Genomic DNA, 22,065 nt, shown 5'->3' on the forward strand with positions numbered 1-22,065 from the left:
TGTTGGTTAGAGGTGCCACCCCAGTATGGTAACTCATGTTGTCACCCCCAGGCAGGCAGCTCCCAGTGAATGGTGCCTGCCAACGGAGGGGGGGATTCAGTTTTGGAGCAAAGATATGAGCTGGAGAGGACCCGGATTACGGCTCCCAGGGATCCCCCAGAGCCCTGCAGGAGGCACTTCTCCAAATTTTGTCCTGCCTCACAGTGTTGATGTGAGGAAAAATAGGAAGAAAAAAAGAGCTGATTATGCTGCCTTGAGTTTATTGGATGAAAGGCAAGCTTAAAGTGTAACTGATAAATAAATACAAACATATGTCTTATAGTACCTTTGAGACTAATGGAGCAAAATACATCGTAGCATATGATTTCACTACTGCCTCGATCTGTTTTGGCTTTCTTTTCTCACAATGAGGCTTTTTGTCTACTTCCTCAAAGTCTATACAAACTTATCATATAGCACCTTTCACTCAGTCTCAAAGGTGCTACTAGATACTTTTGCATACTGATGTTCCAGACTAACATGGCTCTGGAGATAATATCACATGGGGGACGGAACATCACTGTCCCATCCCTGTCCCGTCCTTCCAACACGATTGCAGGAAGGACTTTCAGATAACGTTGTGCTTATTTGGACATTATCCATCTGGAAAGTGCAAGTGACAACAATCATGTGAAAGATTTTCATATGATGTTGCACTGATCCTGTCATTGTCCTGTCACTGTCCAGTCATTGAAGTGCCATTGCCCAGCATTTTGTATTAACAGGAGTTTGTGTTAATGCAATCTGCTTCAATGACAGAATAATGACAGGATCAGTGCCACATTATGAAAGGCTTTCACACAGTTGCTGTTATGGATAGAATAAGGATGGGGGAAGTGATCCTGTCCCTATCCCATCTCTGTGTGATAATATCCAGTGTTTCTGAATTCTACGAAAATATGTGTGAAAGTGAATATACTAACACAATAGCAGGGACAGCTGCATGCATGAAATGCTTTTCTAAGAAAAACATGCACCCAAAATGCATTAGCATTTTCATCCTGAATTTTTTTTTAATGGCAAACAGAATGAAATGAATTCAAGTCTGTAAAAATGGGAAACTGGAAAAAAAAAAACCTGACAGTTTTGTACATCACTGCTTTTGGCAGAATATTGTAAATAACGGTGGGGTTATTTTCTATGGTGGATGCTATATTGCATGTCATAGAACATCAGACAAATGTGCAGGTGAGTTATAGACTAGATTGATATTTATGCAAGTAGCCAGACTGAAAACTGGAGAGGTCTCCTCTACCTTTAATGGTTATGTATAGAGAGAATTGCAGCAAGTGTTGCTCGTCATACAGCCAGGTAACCAGCAGCACCTGCTAAAATTCCTTCTTCTACACAAGGTACAGGTGACATCTCCAATGTTTATGCTGGTGACCCTAGTTATAACCCATATTTGGAGGAAAATGCCCTTACAAGGCAATGTCTCTGAAGCAAGTTAATTTTTTAAAAATTGCAGGACAGAGTTGTCACAAAAAGAGCGATACACAACCATTAAAACAACCACCTGGATCTACAAGCATAAGAGTACCAGTCAGGTTGAAATTGTTTTAAAACCTGTAAAGCTAACACCATTTTTTAAAAATGCCATTTTAATAAGTCAGTAATAGAAAGGAACACGTTTAAGAGATAGCCACTTGAAACACACATTTTTCACTTCCTAATGGAAAGTAGTGTTCCTTTTCATGTCATGCCATGCTAAAAGTGTGTGTGTGTATATGTGTGTGTGTGTGTGTGTTACTGTTGTATGCCTTCAAGTTGTTTCAGACTTATGGTGACCCTAAGGTGAACCTATCCTGGGTTTTTCTTGGCAAGATTTTTTCAGAGGTCTTTTTTGCCTTTGCTCTCCTCTGAGGCTGAGAGAGTGTGACTTTTCCAACGTCACCCATTGAGTTTCCATGGCCAAGCAGGGATTCAAACCTTCATGTCCAGAGTCAAAGTCCAATGCATAAAACACTACACCGCACTGGCTCTTAACAGTTGTGTGTGCAGTGTGTGTGTGTGTTCCCGGGGGGTCAAAATCAGAAAGGAAAAGATGATAAGATGAAGAATAACAGCAAAGTGTCAAGGGCTGATGGATATCCTGCCTTTTCCTCTTCTGTAAATACACTCTCCCTCCCTCTCTTTCTCCCCTCCCCGTCTCCATGCCCCCTCTCCACCCATAGGCCTGCAGGCAGCTCAGTCGGGGCACCATACGGCTGGAGGTTTAGTGCTCCTGATCCTGTCTTCCCAGCCATAGAGACAACCAATCCTCTTACCCAGCAGCTCGCCTCATCCAAGTTTCCCCCAGGATAAGGAGCTTTTGTTAATGGGGTGTGCATCCCACAGAGCATGGAGGTGGGGAGCAGGATTAGAAGGCCACATAAATAACCACCCCTCCTGTCTGTCCATGCCCTCAATCTCAGTGCAAAAAAACGAGGCACACATCCTTTTGTATTCTTCACTTTCTCTGTCAGGAACACATCCACTCCAAAAGGGAATTCAAGGTTGGTTGGTTGGGTGGATGGTTAAAAGGGTTATTTTGCCTTCCTGCAGGCAACCTGACACTTTCTCGGCATCAATAAAAGTACAGTGTCTAGAAAAGGGAAGTAATAGTGCTACTCTATTCCACTTTGGTCAAGCCTCACCTGGAATAAAGTGTCCAGTTCTGCGCACCACAATTGAAAAGGGATGTAGACAAGCTGGAGTATGTCCAGAGGAGGGCTGCCAAAAGGGTGAAGGATCTGGAAACCATGCCCTGCAAGGAGAGGAAGTTGGATATGTTTAGCCTAGAGAAGAGAAGGTTAAGAGGTGATATGATAACCCTGTTTAAATATTTGAAGGGGTGTCATATTGAGGATGCAGCAAGCTTGTTTTCTGCTACTCCAGAGAACAGGATACAGAACACTAAATGCAAACCACATGCTATTCAACATTTACATGAAACTGCTGGGAGAGATTATCTGGAGACCCGGGGCACGGTGTTATCAGTACGCTGATGACACCCAAATATGTTTCTCTGTGTCTCCGACTGATGCAGTGACCAGGGATGGCATCTCTCCTCTAGACGCCTGTCTGGAGTCAGTAATGGGCTGGATGAGGGAAAACAGACTCAGCTTGAATCCAGAGAAAACGGAAGTACTCGTGATAAGTTCCCCGGGCCTGGGGATGGATATTTGTCCACCTGTCCTGAATGGGGTCATGCTTCCCCTGAAGGACTCAGTTCGCAGTCTGGGGGTGCTTCTGGACTCGTCGCTCCACCTTACATCTCAGGTGGATTCGACAGTCAGGAGTATCTGTTATCAGCTTCGGCTGATATGCCAGCTGCGACCCTACCTGGGCCGGGGGGACCTTGAAATGGTGGTGCATGCTCTGGTGACCTCTCAGTTGGATTTCTGTAATGCACTCTACATGGGGCAACCCTTGTACCAAACCCGGAAGCTTCAATTGGTGCAGAATATGGCAGCGAGGTTGGTCACTGGATGTTCCAGGACCAGCCATATAACGCCTGTCTTATACGATCTGCATTGGCTGCCCATTCGCTTCTGGGCGCAATACAAGGTGTTAGTTATTACCTATAAAGCCCTAAATGGCTGGGGCCCAGGGTACTTGAAGGACCGCCTCTCCCCATATAATCCACCCTGCGCTCTCAGGTCGGCCGGGAAGCAACTCTTGAGGGTTCCTGACACGAGATATTCCATGACTGCACAGAGGGCATTTTCTAGCTCAGCCCCACAGCTTTGGAACTCTCTTCCCGGTGAGCTCCGCTCGGTTACCTCCCTTGACCTGTTCAGGAAGAAGTTAAAAACTTTCCTCTTCCAACAGGTTTTCCCCCAGATGTTATGAGATTTGCTCTCTCCCCGTTGCACCAGCACTTTATGCTAGTTTGTTCAGTTTTATCTTGTAAATTTTTACTCTGCTTTTAATTAATCTGATGTATTGTGGTTTTTATATGAATACTGTTTGTAAATTGTATGATTCCAAGTTGTTGTTTTTCATGGTCAGCTTTGACTTATGGTGACCCTATGAGCCTCAGACATTAACCCTGTGCTGGTCTTGCAAACTCTATAGGATGTAGCTATGGCAATTAAATTGGAATCTTAGTGCTCTAAATGTGTAGTGTAAAAGGGTCCCAGGTCATAGAAAGCATTGTGGGAAATTCCCAAACAGATACATCTGCCTAGTGCCAAAGAACTTCACTCATATTTGACTTCACAGGAAAGTGAAGATAATGAAAGGTGGATGCAAATTTGCAAAAAATAAATAAAAAAAAATACTCTGCAATTTTCATAATACACTTAGGTGAAGGCTAGCCCTTAGACCAATCTGCACTGCAGAAATAATGCAGTTTGATACCACTTTAACTGCCATGGATCAGGTTATGGAATTCTGGGATATTTAGCCCCCTCTGTCAGAGAACTCTGGTGCAACAAACTACAAATCCCAGGATTCTATAGCATCGAGTCACAGCAGTTAAAGCAGGGTCAAACTGCTTTATTTCTATAGTGCAAAAGCAGCATTAGACATTTAAGGTCCAACCAGGGGGCCATCACCTCCCAGGTTTCCCCTCTGTTGTACCCAGCTCCTGCCACATGGCCAAATGGGCATTCAGCCCCACAGGTCTGGGTATCTTGTCAGAAGCTTCTAGAGAACTATGAACAGATTGCTACTCCTGAAAAATCCCATTGGTTTCAACCGACGTATGTAACTTTGGTGGAAGTGATGCACATTTATTGATTTCCAGGTATAGTCAATAAAAGACTGTTTAAAACATCTCACTGCTGCAGGACTCTCTTGTCTACTCTAGCTTTAGATTTGTGAGAGTGAGCCAAGAGGCCAATGAATTGAATGATTTGGAAATTCAGGCTTTGAAGTGTTCTCTTCTGAGAGGCTGGGAGGGCTCCTTCCTTACAGCCTCATTGGCAAGTTAAAACTTTTAAATGCTGAGACTTTTAAAAGAACTGATTCCAAGGATTTTTAATAACGTACTGTTTTAATGATTCATCATTTGTCTTTTATGGATTTGTTTTAAATGTTTTTATTTCTATTGTGATGAATGGGGTCCTCCCCCCATCCATCTGAGGACTTCTTCCAGACAACAAAGGGTTAAATGTTGGGGGGAGATACATTCTGATGAGGGTTTACATCACATTCCAATGAGGGTTTACATCACAGCTGATGAAAGGCCAACTGACCAATCAGTTGGGCAGAACCGGGAACTTCGAAATGCTTCTAAGCAAAGGTTTTAAAAGGCCTTTTGGACCATGAGGTTTGTGAGTCCCCTTTTGTTCTCTTCTGAGAGTGGATCTCAGCATGATGGTCAGGCTGGACAATAGAGTCTAGGCTCCCAGCTGTCCAGAAAACATTAAGGACTACAAATCCCATTGGACTGTGAATAGACTGCTGAAATGACTGTATTCTATATGTAATGATATCCTTTGCTCTAGAATTCCTCAGTTATGATAAAGCTTTTCTTTAAAGTACTTTGCATCTCTCACACTCCTTTTTCACGTGCCTTTGGCTCAGCTACTTCTTACTTAAATTGGTAAGGGAAGGCACTCTGTAAATCGCCTAGAAAAGTCCTGGTGTGTTGCCAAGGGAGCTCAGTCTATCACCAGGTGGTGGCAGCTAGTAGAAAAAGGTGGTCTCAAGGGGTCCCAGTCACCTCAGCAGGAATGGAAGGGAGATTCAAATGACTGTCAAATAATGATTCCTGCATGCAAAGAGCCAGAGCAGTGTTGCAGTGTTTGGCTCTGAACCCACAGAAGATCATAACACCTATGAATAGTTAAGTTACATTTTAATGATAATCTTGTCTGGTTGCTTGTTTAGTTAATTAATTTATGTGATGCCATACCCCTGGAAATGGACCCAAGGCAAAGGTAAAGGTAAAGGTTTTCCCTTCACAAGATTGTCTAGTCGTGTCTGACTTTAGGGGGTAGTGCTCATCTCTGTTATGAAGCTGAAGAGCCAGCGTTGTCAAAGACAACTCCATGATCCTGCGGCTAGCATGACTGTACAGAACACCATTACCTTCTCACTAAAGTGGTGCCTGTTTGTCTACTTGCACTTGTACACGCTTTTGATCTGCTAGGTTGGCAGAAGCTGGGACTAGGGATGGAAGCTCACTCCGTCACGTGGTGCTTGGGCTTCAAACTGACAACCTGGCAATCTTGCAATGGTCAGAGTCAGCATTTTAAACACTGAACTGCCCAAGGCAGCTCATACATAACATTCTTTAGAAAACTTCACAATAAAAATGTAAAAACAATTAAGATCCTCTTGCTAAAATTATATAAGATTAGATAAAATATGCAAAAGCTAAAAATATTAGTATACAACCCATAGAAAAGCCTCCCCAATAACATTTATATATTTTTAAAAACCTGCTTGACAGGGTTTGATCTATGGGTTTTTCTTTAGATGCTAAATATAAGAGTAAGTACGAAATATATGTGGTCTAAGGATAGGAATGGTTCTAGGTTGAGGAAGTCATATTGTAAAAAGAGATTGATAAATGAATTACTTGAAAGGTAAAATTATGTACGATATTAAATGTTACAATTGTTGTAAATGTTATTTTTAAATAATAAAAATTAAAAACAACCTGCTTGAATAAAAATGTTTTTGCCTGCTTTTGAAAGGAAGGCAGGATAGAGCCAACCTAGCCTCCCATGGAAGGGACTTCCAGAGGATGGGAGCAGCCACTGTCCTTGTAAGTTCTTTTATCTGTATTTGTTTTAGTTTTGTAAGCAACCTTGAGTACAAATTTTTGGGGAAAGGTGGGAACAGATATATAGATATCTTCCAAATGACTGAATTTGGCAGAGATAGTCCTGAACAATCCTCTGTCATTCCACTTTTTCAGCTGCTTTGAAAATGTCCCACTTTTTGACTCTTACTCCCACTTTCCCCCTTCAATTTCATCTTACTTCACTTGCTTCAAACCAAGCTCAACCAGCAAAAGTAGTTTGCTCTCATTGAATTCAGAAACAGGGACAGAAGAGTGGATTCTTGCCCTTCCCAGTAGACTTGGGTAAAAGCAAACTATTGCAGTCCTCCAAGCTTGTCTATTCTTCCTCATTAATTTTTGTCCTCTTCATTGCATACTGATGTTCTTTGGACACATGCCTATTACTATTATGATTTTTTATTTTCTTATATGCCACCTTTCTCCCAGTATAGAGACCCAAGGTGGCATATGTCCTAGGTTTCATGTGTGAAAATGTTGGATATTATGAAATAAGTAAAGAAAGGCAAGAGGTAGTCCCTCAGTCAGTCAAGGAGAACTGCTGTTGCTTCTCTTACATCTGTTGCCTTCCTCTGCCTTCCTCTTTTTCCCACAAATCCTCCCTCCTTCCAACTCTGGCTGGGCCACTCAAGTTAAAGGGGATTGCACTGCTATTTGCTCTGAGGCCTCCAGACACTAACATCCTCAGTTGTTTTTCCTGCTAGGAAAATCTTCTATAGTTTTTGCACATTTCTTTCATAAATCTTGCAAACCGTTGTTGTGGGAAGCTTCAAAGGAGGCCCTAAGTTATAAACCTGAGAAGTTGAGGAAGAGTGGAGAGAATAGTTGACCTGGAACATCCTATCTCAATGTCAAGTGATTTTCCTCTCCTTTCCAGTGGCTCTGGAAGTGTAGTGTTTGAAATCTTATGTACGGCTTTTGAAATCATGAACTCTGGAGGCACTAGAAGAATGGTCACCTCACAGTCCTTGTTCCCATCCCCATCTCATCCACATGAGTCACCTCATCTTTTAAGTCCTGTCTATAGTTGCACAGAGACATCAGCCTTTAGGCAAAGTTTCACTGCACATTTGACTTTTCTTGCAGCTGGAGCCAGTGGAAAAGTAACATACTCTTATGCTTCTGTTTAGAAGGAAATACTTTCTTTTGATAGGAGACATTGTCCTGAATACTACCCTGTGGCAAATGGGAAACTCTGCCACTGAGTAACTGAGAATGAATGAATGAACAAACTAGTGGGTTTGAAAAAAGAAAGGAACTTGAGGAGCATGCCACTAAAGCCTTTTAGGAGTCATGTCAGAGTTCAGAGATCAAAGTCTCACAGTCGTTTTGTTTTTGTTTTATTATATAATCAGTCTCACAGTCTTTGAGTGATGGCAGAAGGACACAGTCTCACATACTTTTATTGCAGTGAATATATTTGTAAAGCACAGATAACATGCGTACAATAACAAGAAAAAGTGAAATCCCTGCACCAGGATTACAGTCGGAATTTTAGCACTGAGGCTAGGAATGGAATAAGGTTAAAGGGATATGGAACTGAAGAAGAGGAAAAGAAAGTGTTTCAACTCATCATCAGCCATTTTACTTGATAAGAAAAGACTGAAAATGTATCAGAAGTGACTTGGTGGAAGAGTTAAGCATGTTTGGAGACTTAAGAGTAGATAAAGTCCAGAAGTCTGAATGTGTAAGAGAGGTGTTAGACCGAGCCTTTCACACATCTCCTTTAGTCACTGATCCTTCTGAAAAAATATGGGCAAGTGTTAAAGGAACTCAGGTGGAGGTCCATTATTACACGTATTACGATTGTTGCAGCAAGAGGTGACTTCTTCCTCCAAAACCTTTTCCTTGGGGAAAAAGATACTCGAGATTAATTTTGTTTCTGTATGGTTGCATTTAATATGTTTAGTGGTGCAACCATTTTTCCATCTTCCTAAAATGCCACCTGTGTGGAAAAGATCAATAATATGAAATAAAAGCGCCATTCCTCTTTGAGAAAAGCAGTAAGATCAGCAGGGACATTTGAGGATGGGGGAGTGGGGGGGAGGGAAAGGAAGGGAGCCCACGGTATGATCCACTCATTGATTCTGAGCTATCTGGAACTTACTATAGTAAACTCCAGTCCTATAGCACTGCTGGTTACCACAAACATAACAAGATTTTTCAACAGGTTGAATAAAGCAAGTCTTCTGTTGGCACCAGAGGCCCTGAGCTGGAAAAAAAGAAAGAAAAGCATATCATTTTATGTATCAAGAACATCACATATGTTTCCTGTTTTATACTATATCTACAATACTGAGTCAGAAAGAACTAAGAATCATATTTGTTATGTATGGACTAGGGATTATATTCTAGGACACAACATTACAACTATATGGATAAGATTCCTTCATAGATCCATTTCAATCTAGCTTCAGATCTGGCTATGGCACAGAGACAGCTGTGGTCTCCTTGATGGATGACCTATGCAGGGAACTGGACAGGGGGAGTGTCTGTCTGTTGGTCCTGCTGGGTCACTTGGAGGCTTTTGATTCCATTCACTATGGTATCCTTCTGAGCCACCTCTCCAACATGGGACTTGGGGCCAGTGGTTCCAGTCTTTCTTGGAGGAGCAAACTCAGAAGATGGTGTTGGGGGACTCCTGTTCAGCCCCTTGGTCATTGGCCTGTGTGCCTCTCAGGGTTCTGTTTTGACCCCCATGTTATTTAATATCTACATGAAACTGCTGGAAGAGGTCATCCAGAATTTTGGAGTGCCGTGTCAATAGCAGGGGTCGGCAACCCCCGGCCCACGGGACGGATGCAGCCTGCGGAGGCGGCAGGATAGGCCCCAGCCCAGTCCTGCCGCCGCCGCCTCCAAGGCCACCTCCTCCTCCACAACCTCCTCCTCCACCTCCTCCTGGGCCGCATGAAGGGGCCCGCGGCAGCGGCCTGCCACCTTGCGGGCTCCCCCCAGGGCCCTTGCGGACCCAGGCCTCTCCCTCGGAGGGAGGCCTGGGGCCACACGGGCGAGAAGGGGGCCGTGGGAAGTGGCCTGCCGCCTCCTGGGCTCCTCCACGGCCTTGGAGCCCTTTCGGCCAAAGTGAAGGTCCTGGGACGGGTGCCCCAAGCCCTTCCTTGGCCCCCTCCCTCCCCTTCAGCCGAAGGAAGGGACCGAGGGGAGAGGGGGCACACGCCTCCTCCTCCCGCAGGGCTTTGGTGGAAGCTCCGCCCCCGGCACGCGCTCCACCCCTGGCACGCAGCCCCGCCCCAGAGGGTGGAAGCTCCACCCCCCGGTTTTGGCCCCCCCCTGCTTGCTTTTCGTCTGCAAGCTAAGGCATTTTTATTTAAGCAGGCATTGGATATATAATGATATCAGAGTGTTTTTTTATGGAGTAGGTGTGTTTTAGTCATGCTTTTTTTCTTTTGTATGTTTCTATGTTAACTTTTTATTGTTTAAACTCAATTATTTTAATTGTTTTAAACTTTATTGTATTTTTAAAAATGTTTTTGATCTGTGAGCTGCCTTGAGTCCCTTGTGAGAGAAAAACATCACACAAATGTAATTAATTAATTAATAAGTAAATAAATAAATAAAAATGTGGTCCCAAAAATATATGTAATTATTCCATGAAGAAATACCTTTTTTGCAGAGGAAAGCCATGTGTATTTCTGCACATATGAATATTTTCTGAAGCATCTGCCTAAACTCTTCTTGTACCATTTTCTAAATATCAGGGAATGCTTTTCACACTTGGGAAATTAATAGCAAATAGGTGTACATTGTATACCCATTGCGGAATTGTCTACTGGCAGCAAGAAGAGGAAGAGGAGGATGAGGGAGAGGAGGAGGTTGTAGTTAGGAGGACAAATAAAGAGATGGGTTTTGATAGGGTGTGCATGGCGTATGAGACGGTCCAGATTATCGGTCCAGATCACTAATAAGTCAGAAACAATGTGAAGGCACACAATAACAACAACAACAAAGTGGAAAACAGGAGGACAGCACTGCAGATGGATAGACTCAGTAAGGGAGGGGACAGCCCTGGACCTGCAGGACCAAAGTAGGGCTGTTGAGGACAGGGCAACTTAGAGGTCTCTCATTCATGGGGTTGGGATGTGTCAAAGTCAACTCACAGGCAATTAACAACAACAACCCTACCTTCCTCCATCCCATGCAGAGAGCATGGTACAAGTGTGCTCAAAGTCAACACTAAGTTGGGACAGGGTGGACAGAAGGAGATCTTCAGCTTGATACCTAGCGTTAGGGACACAGTGAATCTCCAGCTTGCAACCCAGTAAATCCTAGGTGTGGATCTGGTTTCCCTTTGAAGCTCTGTCCATTGCATGCAATTGGTCCGTGCATTTCCTCACCCTTGTGCTTCTACTGTCCATTCTGAAATTCTGTTTGCATAACAGGCTGGGTATATTTGGCTTCATTTGCCTGTGGTTAGTTCTATTTCTCACCTCCATCTTCAACCTGCAGAGCTGGCCTCTGATTCATCACACCTGTAATCCCCACCTACTCCCTCCTGGCAGCTGACACAGTGGACTCTACTCCTCCCTCCTCTGCCTTTCTGTTACAACACTTTGATCCCTCTTGTCAAGTCCAGCAGGACTTGACAACCTATCCAGGATTCAGTAGTTAAAACTCAAAAAACCTTTATTAAGAAAATATAGACCCATTCCAGTGACATTCATTATCAGAATTGGCCAGCAAGCCTTAACATTGCCTAATTAAACTTTTTTGCCAGGAAAAAACCTGCTGTGTACAATCTGCATTTTTTCATTGGGGTGAGGAAACGCGCTCTTCCAAATGCATCTGGATACACTTCCCATCAGCCTGGGCTGTTGGACATGCCATTTGCAGCTGAGGGGAGCTGAGTCCCAGAATCCTGTTTTACATGGGAATACTGTGGACTGTTGTCCCAGCTGGCCAATGGCAGAGCCTGTCCAAATGATACAGATAATTTTGACTGCAAATTCTATTAACTTTGTCCAGCATAACTTTCTCTTTGTGTGAGTTTAGTGGAGAGGTAAAGGGGGGGGGGGCGTTCCGTATGTATTACTTTGATTATACTGAGAAATCCCCAAATATATGGCTAAATATTACATTATTTTATTTATTCATTTCATTTGTATGCCACCATTCTTCCAGAAGGAACCTAAGGCGGCTCACAGGTAAAGACATTTTTTAAAATGCAATAAAATTTAAAACAGTTAAAATAATCAAAAAACAGTATAAAATTACATTAAAATGTACAAAAGTTAAAACCCTGACTAAAACACACTCCATAAAAACCACCCTTCTATGATTGTATATAGCAGAATAGAAAGACCAAAACAAGAAGGAGGAAGAAGAGGAGGACTGCAAATCTAATTTGATCACCGCTTGGGGAAAATTACCTTTTTGAACCACAGCTCCTCAAATCCTGAACCTAGTCAAAGGATTCTGGGAGCTGTAGACCAAGAAAGTAATCCACTCCTGAGCTCCTGATTGACAGCTGCTATCTCAGCTGCTCTCGGTGGAGCCAGGAGAAATTGGCAGCCTCAGTATTTGGCACTGAGCCATGGGCATCCCTCCATCTGCTGAGTTGGCCCGGAGCTGTCTCATTGTCTGGGCCGGCTGCCTTGCAATCGGTGACTGCTGACTGGCACTGTACATCCTGTGCACGGAAGCACCAACTGTCAGCTGAGATCTGGGCAGCCTTCCCTGAGAGGTTCTGCTTTGCCCTCCTCTATTGCCTCCTTTCTTGTGCCCTTGCTCCCTGCATATCTGACCAACTTGGAGGCTGTCCACTTCTTCTCTCCACTCCTCTGGGTGTGCTTTGCTTGGTGTCTGTAGGCGAGATGTGGGACTAAGAAGAGAGAAAGGATTATTGTTATTATTATTTTTACAAATGTACAGCAGAGAAACAAATACACTAATGATATGTACATAATGATGACGTCTGTGATGTTACAGGAAACATCTCTCTCACACACACACTCTCTCTCTCTCTCTCTCTCTCACACACACACAAACACACATGTTGACACAACATCACTGGTTGCTGGTCCGTTTCTGGAAACAATTCTGAGCTCTGCTTTTGGTTCAGTCTACAGCTGTCCTCCGCTTTTTGAAGGATTGCTTTTCAATGATCCACTCTTTTGACACTCTTAAATTATTTGTTGTTGTTATTTGCCCTGAAGTCATTTTCAACTTATGGTGAGCCTAAGGTGAATTTATTGCAGTGTTTTCTTGGCAAGATTTGTTCACAGGGGTTTGCCTTTGTCTTCCTAGAACACACTTCCTTGGAGAGTGGTGGAGTCTCCCTCCTTGGAAGTCTTTAAACAGAGGCTGGATGGCCATCTGTTGGGGATGATTTGAGTTCCTGCATGGCAGGGGGTTGGACTGGATGGCCCTTGTGGTCTTTTCCAACTTTATGATTTTATGATTCTATATTCCTCTGAGGCTGAGAGAGTTTCAGTTGCCCAAGGTCACTCAATGAATTTCCATGGCTGAGAGGGGATGGTCTCCAGAGTCCTTGTATGATGCTCAAACCACTACACCATGCTGGCTCTATTAAATTATTACCAGAAAAAAAATATTCAACATTTGGTGCACTCTATCAACAAAGAGAAACACAAATATAAGCATGAATAGACCCTGGGCAGACCACCCTCTCTCATCCTCAGAGTATGGCAATGGCCAACCCCTCTGAAAAAACTTGCCAAGAAATGGTAGCCTGACAACATCCGGAGGGTAAAAGGTTCCCTATCCCTGCTGTGTCCCACATTTCTCCAGGAACTTTGGTGTTTCCGAGTGCACGGAGAGGTTGTGTGTGTGAAGATGCAATGGGGAAAAAAGGAGTTTAAAAGCTGTACAGAAGATGGAACTTCATTACTTGCAGCTTTTCTGCATCATTGCCTCACCATGATGATGATGATGATGATGATGATGACGAATGGTCCTCCTCTGGTACCTGTTGCCCTTAGAGTTGACCATTACAGCAGATCAGCCAGATGAAACCTAGGGGACAGGATTAAATGTGTGTGAGAGAAATTGAGGGGAGGAGGGAATAATCCCTGAATCCTTCATTTTCTTTGTTTGTCCCTTATTAATTCTGTCTCTAGAAAGTCAGCTGGGGCAATCAATCCCAGTAGACCAGAGCCAGTCCTGGCTCAGTTAATCAATGAGTCTCTATAATTAGTGACTTTAATTAAAGCAGCTGGGATGAGAGCAGGAGGGGAGGGTGTCAAATCCATGAAAATGGGGAGTGAACTATATACTGTTTCAAAAAAGGGAAGAAAGAGGGCTTGGCCTTTTTTAATGGGTTTTGTTCTTGCGCTTTTAGCAGCAGCCTGGCAAATGCTAGTTGAAGCATACACTGAAGTCAATTTGATGGCAGTGTTACCCAAAGAACAGATGGGAGGGACTCGAGGGTCCCCACCAATTGCTAGCATTGCTTCAAGTGTTGGGTAAATTAGCTTCACAAGAGGCTTGTGTAACCTTTGGACCATTGGCACCAATCTATAACAGTAATAACTGGGAAGACTCTAGGTTTTGGGTGGATTAATAGAGTTTTATTTAGAAAAATGCGTGGTGTGACTGCACACACAAGATAGCAATCCAGACAAACACAGCATACAGAGCTAACCACAATCGGAATACAGAAAGGAGATAGTGAAGTTTTAAGGGGTTAAGTAGGGTTATAATTATCTGAGAAGACTGTGAAAGCTGGAGTAGCTCAAACCAGGAGGTCTGAGGGCAACACAGTTCTGGTGTGTATGTGGGCTGGGTTGCTTGTCAGTTATGTGTCCAGAGGTTGGGTTTTGAAATCATATTTATACCTTAAAACTATTCCTAGGTGATGGGCTATCTGGCCAGGTAACAAAGGCCCAGTGTCTTGTCTCAGGAATCAACAGTGGGATTCCAGACTGGATCACGGCTTTAACAAAAACAGTTTTTTGTTAAAACTGTTAAAACAGGATATCTCGGAGATGGACAGATGGATGGAGAAGTTTGGCTGGGGACACTACAGGGGGTAGACAGTGAGAGACTGGCTTACTGCTTTAGATGTGAAGAGATCCTTTCTCTTAGGGTTTGAGAGGGAATGCAGATTACTTGGAGGAAGGAAGGGACACTTTAGATTGGATGGTTTTGTTTACCTGGATATACACATGCCCAGGAGGAAACGATCCTTCCCCCCTCCCCTGGAAATCTGATCTAGTGTTCCTGGTAGGTTATTGATCTCTCAAAAGCATGCTATCTGCAGATATGAGATATAAAAATATGGGGACCCCAAAATACAGTGTGAGGTATGCAAGAGAGCTTAACAGCAGTTAACAACAACAAATACAGTGGGCCCTTGTTATCTGCTGGGGGTTTGGTACTAGGAACCCCCACCTCCATGGATACCAAAAGCTGTGGATGCTGCAGCTGAAAAAAAGAGGGTTGGGGCATGTTTTTGGTCATTGCATAGTTGGTAGAGAATTCCAAGCCCTGCGACGGCCCGAAAAGTTAATTGTGATGGCAATAGTCTGATTTATGCCATTCTAATTTAACCAGCACGACTGCAGCTCATAATAATCTAACTGTCATTTCTCTTTCGTCTTCCAGGAGAATCCGAAGGGAAAGGTGTCACTCGATCCCGTAGCATCAACAGCTCCCTATGCCAAGCTGGGCGACGCAGGAGCATCCGAATCCCTAAGGAGCCACGCAGGCACACCATTTCCAATGCCATGGAATATGATATGGTGAGAGGGTCTTGAACTAGGCTGGTCCTAATACTGGGCAGAATGATCCAGTTGCCTCAGGTGGAACATGCTGGGGAGCAGTAACATCTGTCCTTTGTCTGTTCCTCTTGAGTTTCCTGGCAGTAACCCTCTGTTGAAAGACAGAACTATGTGCATCCTCATGACCGTATCTATTCATCTAATAAACTAGGGCAGACCATCTTTCTTAGATAAATACAAGTCCAAAACACACTGCAGTAATAATCTAGTCTGAGACCACTGTACCTGCCCTGGCTCAGTATTAGGGAATCCTGGGAACTGTAGTTTATCATGGCGTCAGAACTCTCTGATAGAGAAGGGTAAATGTCTCAGAAAACTATAGTTCCCAGAATTCCCTAGGATTGAGCCAAGGGACTGGATTATTTTGCATTGCGTTTGGACCACAGTCGGCCCTCCATGCCCATGGATTCTTTATTTATGGATTCAGTCATCCACAGCTTGAAAATATTAAAAAATATATATAAATTGAAAAAAACAAATCTTGATTTTGCCATTTTATATACAGGACACCATTTTGCTACACCACTGTATTTAATGGGACTTCAGCATCCATGGATTTTAGCATCCATGGAGGGTCCTGGAACCAAATCCCAGCAGATACCCAGGCCCCACTGTACTATTTCAATGGTCAGTCTAGGCTGCTTCGTTATATAGAATGGAGAAGCTGGCATCATCTTGTCTTTTTCCTCAGGGAGACATCCCCTATTCCACATTTGTAGAAATAATAATGAATAAATAAATTTGCAAAAGCCAAAGTTTTTAATCTATTTCTCCTTCTGTATATGTCTCTCTGTGTGTATGTATGTCTGTTTTGGGAAGCACAGATCACATATTAAATTTTAAATCCATCACAGAGTATAATTGTCCTTGGAAGCTGCTCTATTTTAGGCTATGAGTCGTTGTTGTTGTTGCTGATCCTTTGAGGCTGAGAGATTATGACTTGCTCAGGATCACCCAATGGGTTTCATGGCTGAGTGGGAATTCAAACCCTGTTCTCCAGAGTCACAATTCAGCTCTCAAAGCACTACCCATGCTAGCTTTCAAGGCTATGAGATGGCCAACCAATACCAGGCACTGTAGACTGTATTTCAGAGGAATACTTCTCAGAATAACAAAGGAGTAAAACCCAGCTAAGAGCTAAGGAATTTATCACACTGGGAACAAAGATTGGAGCATCGCAGGATGTCAATATCATGCAATTTGGCTGATTATCACGCGATATGCAACATTGCAAATATCCCGTGATTATTCCATGAATAAAGAGGAAGTATAGTGCTGCTTTTTATTCATGAATAAAAAGTGGTTCTATAATTATTCTATTCACAGGATAATCGCGGGATATTTGTGACATTGCATGATGTCATGTGATTATCTTTGCCAAATTGTGCGATATTGACAGGAGCATTCCACAATGCTCCCTTTTTCCCCCAGTGTGATAAACTCCTAAAATGAGAAGAGCCATGCTGAATCAGATTAAAAGGCTGTCTAGCCAAGCATCTTGCACCCACATTAGACAACCAGGAGCCTTTTCAAACAATACCTCAACATTAGGAGGAACTTCCTGACAGTAAGGGCTGTTCGACAATGGAACAAAGTCCCTTGGAGTGTAGTGGAGTCTCCTTCCTTAGAGGTCTTTAAGCAGAGGCTGGATGGTCATCTGTTGGGGATGCTTTGATTTAAATTTCCTGCATGGCAGGGGGTTGGACTGGATGGCCCTTGTGGTCTCTTCCAACTCTATGATTCTATGATTCTTCTGTGATTCTACAATACAATTATGGTGTTATGCTGCCACTTTTGACTGTCATGGCTGCAGCCTATGGAATTCTGTGGTTTGCACTTTTATGCGTACATTTCAACTAAAGCTCTCTGCCTAAGAACTCTAAATATCCCTCCCTGAAGGGCAACTTCCAGTAGCATTAACTGGAATGCCACTGGATTCCAGTAGCACTCTGGAATGACTATGGAAACATAGGCTGGAGCCATGGCAATTAAAGTGAAACCCTTGTGCTATAACTGTGTGATTTGAAAGAACCCTAGGTGCCTATGGAAGTTCACCAGCAGGAGATGAAAGTAATAGTGCTCTTTCATTGCTTGTGCCAGGCAGCTGGTTATCTGAACATAGAGATCTCAGATAGCCTTCTGGACTAGTGGCTATCAATAGACCTCTGCTCCAATAACTTTGTATAATTCCCATTTAGACCCATGTAAAGCTCTATCAGCATGAAGTCAGAGGATGTGGTAAAGACAGCAAGCTGAGATGGCTTTTTAAAAGGTCAAGTTAAATCCAGAAAGGACAGTTTGTCAATTAAGCTCTGAAGAAATGGTATTTTATTTTCTCTGTCTGGAAATAACTGTCAGTGGTTCTTCACTAGGTAATCCAAGAGCTTTATCACATGACAAAAGAAAGCCAAGACAGAGCAGCAGAGAAACAGCTTTTTTCTTGCCTCCCCACATGCTGTCAAAGCACTTCTGTACTGAAGGAGATGGTCCTAAAAGCATGTCTTTTGTCCCTCAGGAAAATGCTGATTTCCAAAAGGCACACTTTTACAACCATCTTCCTTGGGAAGGAGAATAGAAGTGCTGCAACAGCATGTGGAGAGGCAAGGACCGGTTCTCTGCTGCTATTCTCAGCTTTCTTTTGTCTTCACAGAGAAGAATATTTCTGCTTTATGCACATCATGCTTACTTTTATAAATGTCAAACATGCCTCCTCCCCCTCTCCTGATTTAGTCATCTTTTTTCAAATAAACACCCTCAATCTTATAAAATTTCCATCTTAAAAAATTGCTTCCATTCTCCTTTTGGATGCCCACTGGACTTTTTCCAGACCTGTGGTATCCTTTTCTTTAACACAAGGTTACAAGAACAATTACATGTATGTGAAGTCGAAGGCTTTCATGGCTGGCTTCCATAGCTTTGTGTGGGTTTTTTGGGCTATGTGGCCATGTTCTAGAAGAATTTCTTCCTGATGTTTTGCCAGCATCTGTGGCTGACATCTTCAGAGAAATTACATGTATAAACTACATGTACTGTATTTCCAATGCAGTTTATTTATTTCATACATCTCCTAGTTTTTTGCCCAATGGATGTCTCACCTTATTTTCCTCACAACAGTCCTGAGAGGTACAGCCAGGTGAAATAAGAGTACTTGATCCAAAATCATCTAGTAAGTGAATTAGTGACACCTTTGCTTTCTGATAGTTCAGTGTATGCCAAGTTTGTTTCATGCACAAACTTATTTGAAAATCTTATATAAAATTACCTTCAGGCTATGTGTATAAGGTATATATAAAACAAAACTGAATTTTGTGTTTAGACTTGGGTCCCATCTCCAAAATACCCCATTATGTACATATATGTAATTACAGGTATTCCAAAAGAAAAGAAAATCCAACATAGTCCTGGTCCCAAGCATTTTGGATAAGGGAGACTCAGTCCCTGTACCACATTAGTTCCCATTTGAACTATAGACAGTGGGTTTCAATCAGCAAGAAATCAAAGGTTGCCTGGCGCAAAGACACTACTCATGTGCGAAGTACACTGTTTATGTAAGATGTGTAACACAGAACCAGTGGATTTGTGTGCATTAACTGACTCCTTTTCATGAACAGGAAAATGGCAAGCTTCAGATTTTCATTTTATGAAAGGAACAAGCAGTCTTCCATGAGTAACTTTTTCTATGTTACATTGTTTGCGCAAGATGACCACTCGCAAGAGCAATGCTTTTTGTTTAGTTGTTATTGTTCTTCATTGTTTTTGTGAAATATCTCAGCAGAACTGAATCTGAGATGAGAAATGTCTGGTCCTTTAGCCAAAGTGAGCCTCTTGCCTCAGGCAACTGGTTTGAACTGTCCTGTACAGAGGCTGCTGCCACACTGCAGAATTAAAATTTGGCACTGCTTTAACTGTGATGGCTCCATCATTTGGAATACTGGGATTTGTAGTGACACCAGAGCTCTCTGACAGAGAAGGTAAAATAGCTCATGAAAATACAAATCCCAGAATTCCATAGTATTGAGCCATCATAGTTAAAGTGGTGACAAACTGTGTTAATTCTGGAGTGTAGTTGCAACCAAGAATTTTGTAGGTTTTTTGCCTCAAGGATGAAAATAATATGCCAAGACTTAAGTACTATGAAGCTTCAGTTATTACAAGCAGGAAGAGATGTGGGAAAACCTTGGTTTTGTTCCTATTATGTTTCTCTGAATTCCACCTGCATTCTCATGCCATTCTTAACTACAGGAGGAAGAAATTCATGTGCATTTCACACACACATCTCCCTTAGTCTGTGCATGTTTGTACACAATTTCCATAATTTCAAACTGTCCCAACTGGGAAGGCACAATCCTGGTTAATCCTCTGCTGTCCCACATTCTCAGCTGCTTTAAAAATGTCCAAGTTTCTCTCTCTTCCTCCTTCATTTATTCACAGTTTACCTCAGTTGCTGCAAACTGGATTCAAAGTGCAAAAGTAGTTCACATTCAGCGTAGCATGTGGGAGAAGAAGGGTGGGATCCTGCCCTTCCCAATAGGCTCAAGCAAAAGCAAAGTGCTTCAGCCTCTCCTAGCTTGTTTGTTCTTCCTCATTAATAGCTTTTGCCAACTTGACCACTCTCTGATATTGTTTGGCTACATGTGTCCTGGTTTTTATGTTGGAGGGTCTGATTTCCCTATTGACTAAAGCATGCTTCGATATATTTTTCAATTATAAGCAATTTTGGCTGCTCACATTTTTTTTAAATGTACATAGACTTTTGTACATATTTTATTTCTCCTTTTTATACCATATGCAAGATCTCTCCACATAAACATGTTTGCTACAGTCAGAGGCAGCCTAAGTACAGTCACCTTAAAGTCAGAGATGGATCTGCCAGGAGTCGGGGTTTAGCCAAGAACCACAGATGGCCTCAGGGCAAATTGTACATTATGGGGAAGTGAATAATGCAATCCCAGCAAGTATTTGCAAGTACATGTGTGCGTTTTAATTAAAAAGTATCTTGGAAATTAGTATTGAACTGGAGTCACGTGACTTGAGCATTAACGCAACATTAACCTGTGCAGAGAGCCACAAAATCATGCTGCTTTTTAACTACGGGAAAATCCAGAATTTAAAAAGCAGCACAATTTTGCAGCTTTCTGCACGGGTTAATGTCAGGTTAATGTCAAAATCGCCCGACATGTCTGAAAACAATACCACACTTGTGGGATATTCCCAGAATTTAAACCCCATTTATCCACAGGATTTGGGTGCTTTGCCTCCCATAAGATAAACTATTTAGACTAGGCCTTTGGGGAACCCTAGTTCAAATCCTCACTTGAACATGAAACCCACTGGCTGATGTTGGGCAAGTCACACTCTTCAGCAGAGAAAGGCAAAAGCAAACTTCCATTCACTAACTCTTGCACACACAAAAACAAACCCCAGGATAAGGTTGCCATAAATTGGAGTTGGCCTGAAGGCATATAACAACAACAACAACAACAACAACAATCAAGAGTAAGGGATATTAAATGTTGTTTTGTAATCTGATATTTTAATATTAATTTTATCTGGTTTTTTTTTTACTTTTTAAGTTTACACTACTTAACTTCAATAACGTGCAAACTCCATAAAACACTGATACCTTTATAGGACCAATCAAAGTGCACAGTATACATGGTTGATGCTATACTGGCTTTTTCATCAGGCAAAGGTGTTGAAAATCATACAAGAGGAGGGGAAAAATGGACAACGTTAGCCACAGGCTTGCATTTTGTCAAGATGTCGTTGATCTTGTTGGAGTGAAGATGGTCTGGAGAGGTATCTATGCAGGCAGGAGATTTGAAAGCTTGCAACGTATATTTAGTGCATTTTGGTTGGTCCAATAAAAGTATCACTGTTTTGTGGATTTTGGATGTTACTGAACTTTGCAACAGCTTTGGCCAACACAGCTACTGTACCCTTGGATATGTGTCCTGGATGTGAAGATTCTAATAAAGTGGTTAGACATTTTCATGTTCCCAGTAGAGTCTGAACAGTGGGATAAAAAGAGTGAGTGAGATGAGGTGCAGGCCAGCTGGTTCAGAGGATACAAAAAAAAATTGACATTCCTCATCTGAAGGAGTTAATCCCATGGCAAAGCAGCTCATTCTGCTCGCCTCGCCCTGTTCCCCAAATTCATTCGGCCAGCCGGAAAGGCTGGGATTATGCCCCCCCATTGTCCAAGGCAACTGAGGCTTTAATGTCTATCCCAGGCTGCACTGGGAATTGCTGAGTTCAGCAAAATGGAGTCAAATGGGGAGGGTGGGGGTTTGAGGCCTGACATTATCCCTGCAGGCTGGCAGGGGAGGGGTCTTTGGGGATGGAGGAAAGCAGAGGGAAAAAGGCAAGGAAAGAGTTAGCGAAGGGGGTTACAGAAAAAGCAGGCAGCCCTAAAAGCCACTGGAAGGAAGAACATGAATGGGAAAGAGGAGTGGAGAGAGGGAGAAAAGAAAGGATTGGAGTACAGAAGGGTGGCAGTGGAAGTCCTGTTGTCAAAGAGGAGAAGGAGAA

At 42.8% G+C, this 22,065-nt stretch overlaps 1 protein-coding gene across 1 annotated transcript in view; it reads left to right on the forward strand.

Annotated features, from left to right (window-relative positions):
* LOC121920907 (suppressor APC domain-containing protein 2-like) overlaps nt 1–22,065 on the forward strand; it is a 41,105-nt gene that overhangs the window by 6,537 nt on the left and 12,503 nt on the right. Inside the window, exon 2 of the mRNA XM_042448186.1 lies at nt 15,359–15,495. Within this exon, the coding sequence (XP_042304120.1) occupies nt 15,359–15,495 (137 nt within the window). The remainder of the gene's footprint in view (nt 1–15,358; nt 15,496–22,065) is intronic.

Source organism: Sceloporus undulatus, chromosome 2 (assembly GCF_019175285.1).
Source record: "Sceloporus undulatus isolate JIND9_A2432 ecotype Alabama chromosome 2, SceUnd_v1.1, whole genome shotgun sequence".
NCBI classification, from domain to species: domain Eukaryota; kingdom Metazoa; phylum Chordata; class Lepidosauria; order Squamata; family Phrynosomatidae; genus Sceloporus; species Sceloporus undulatus.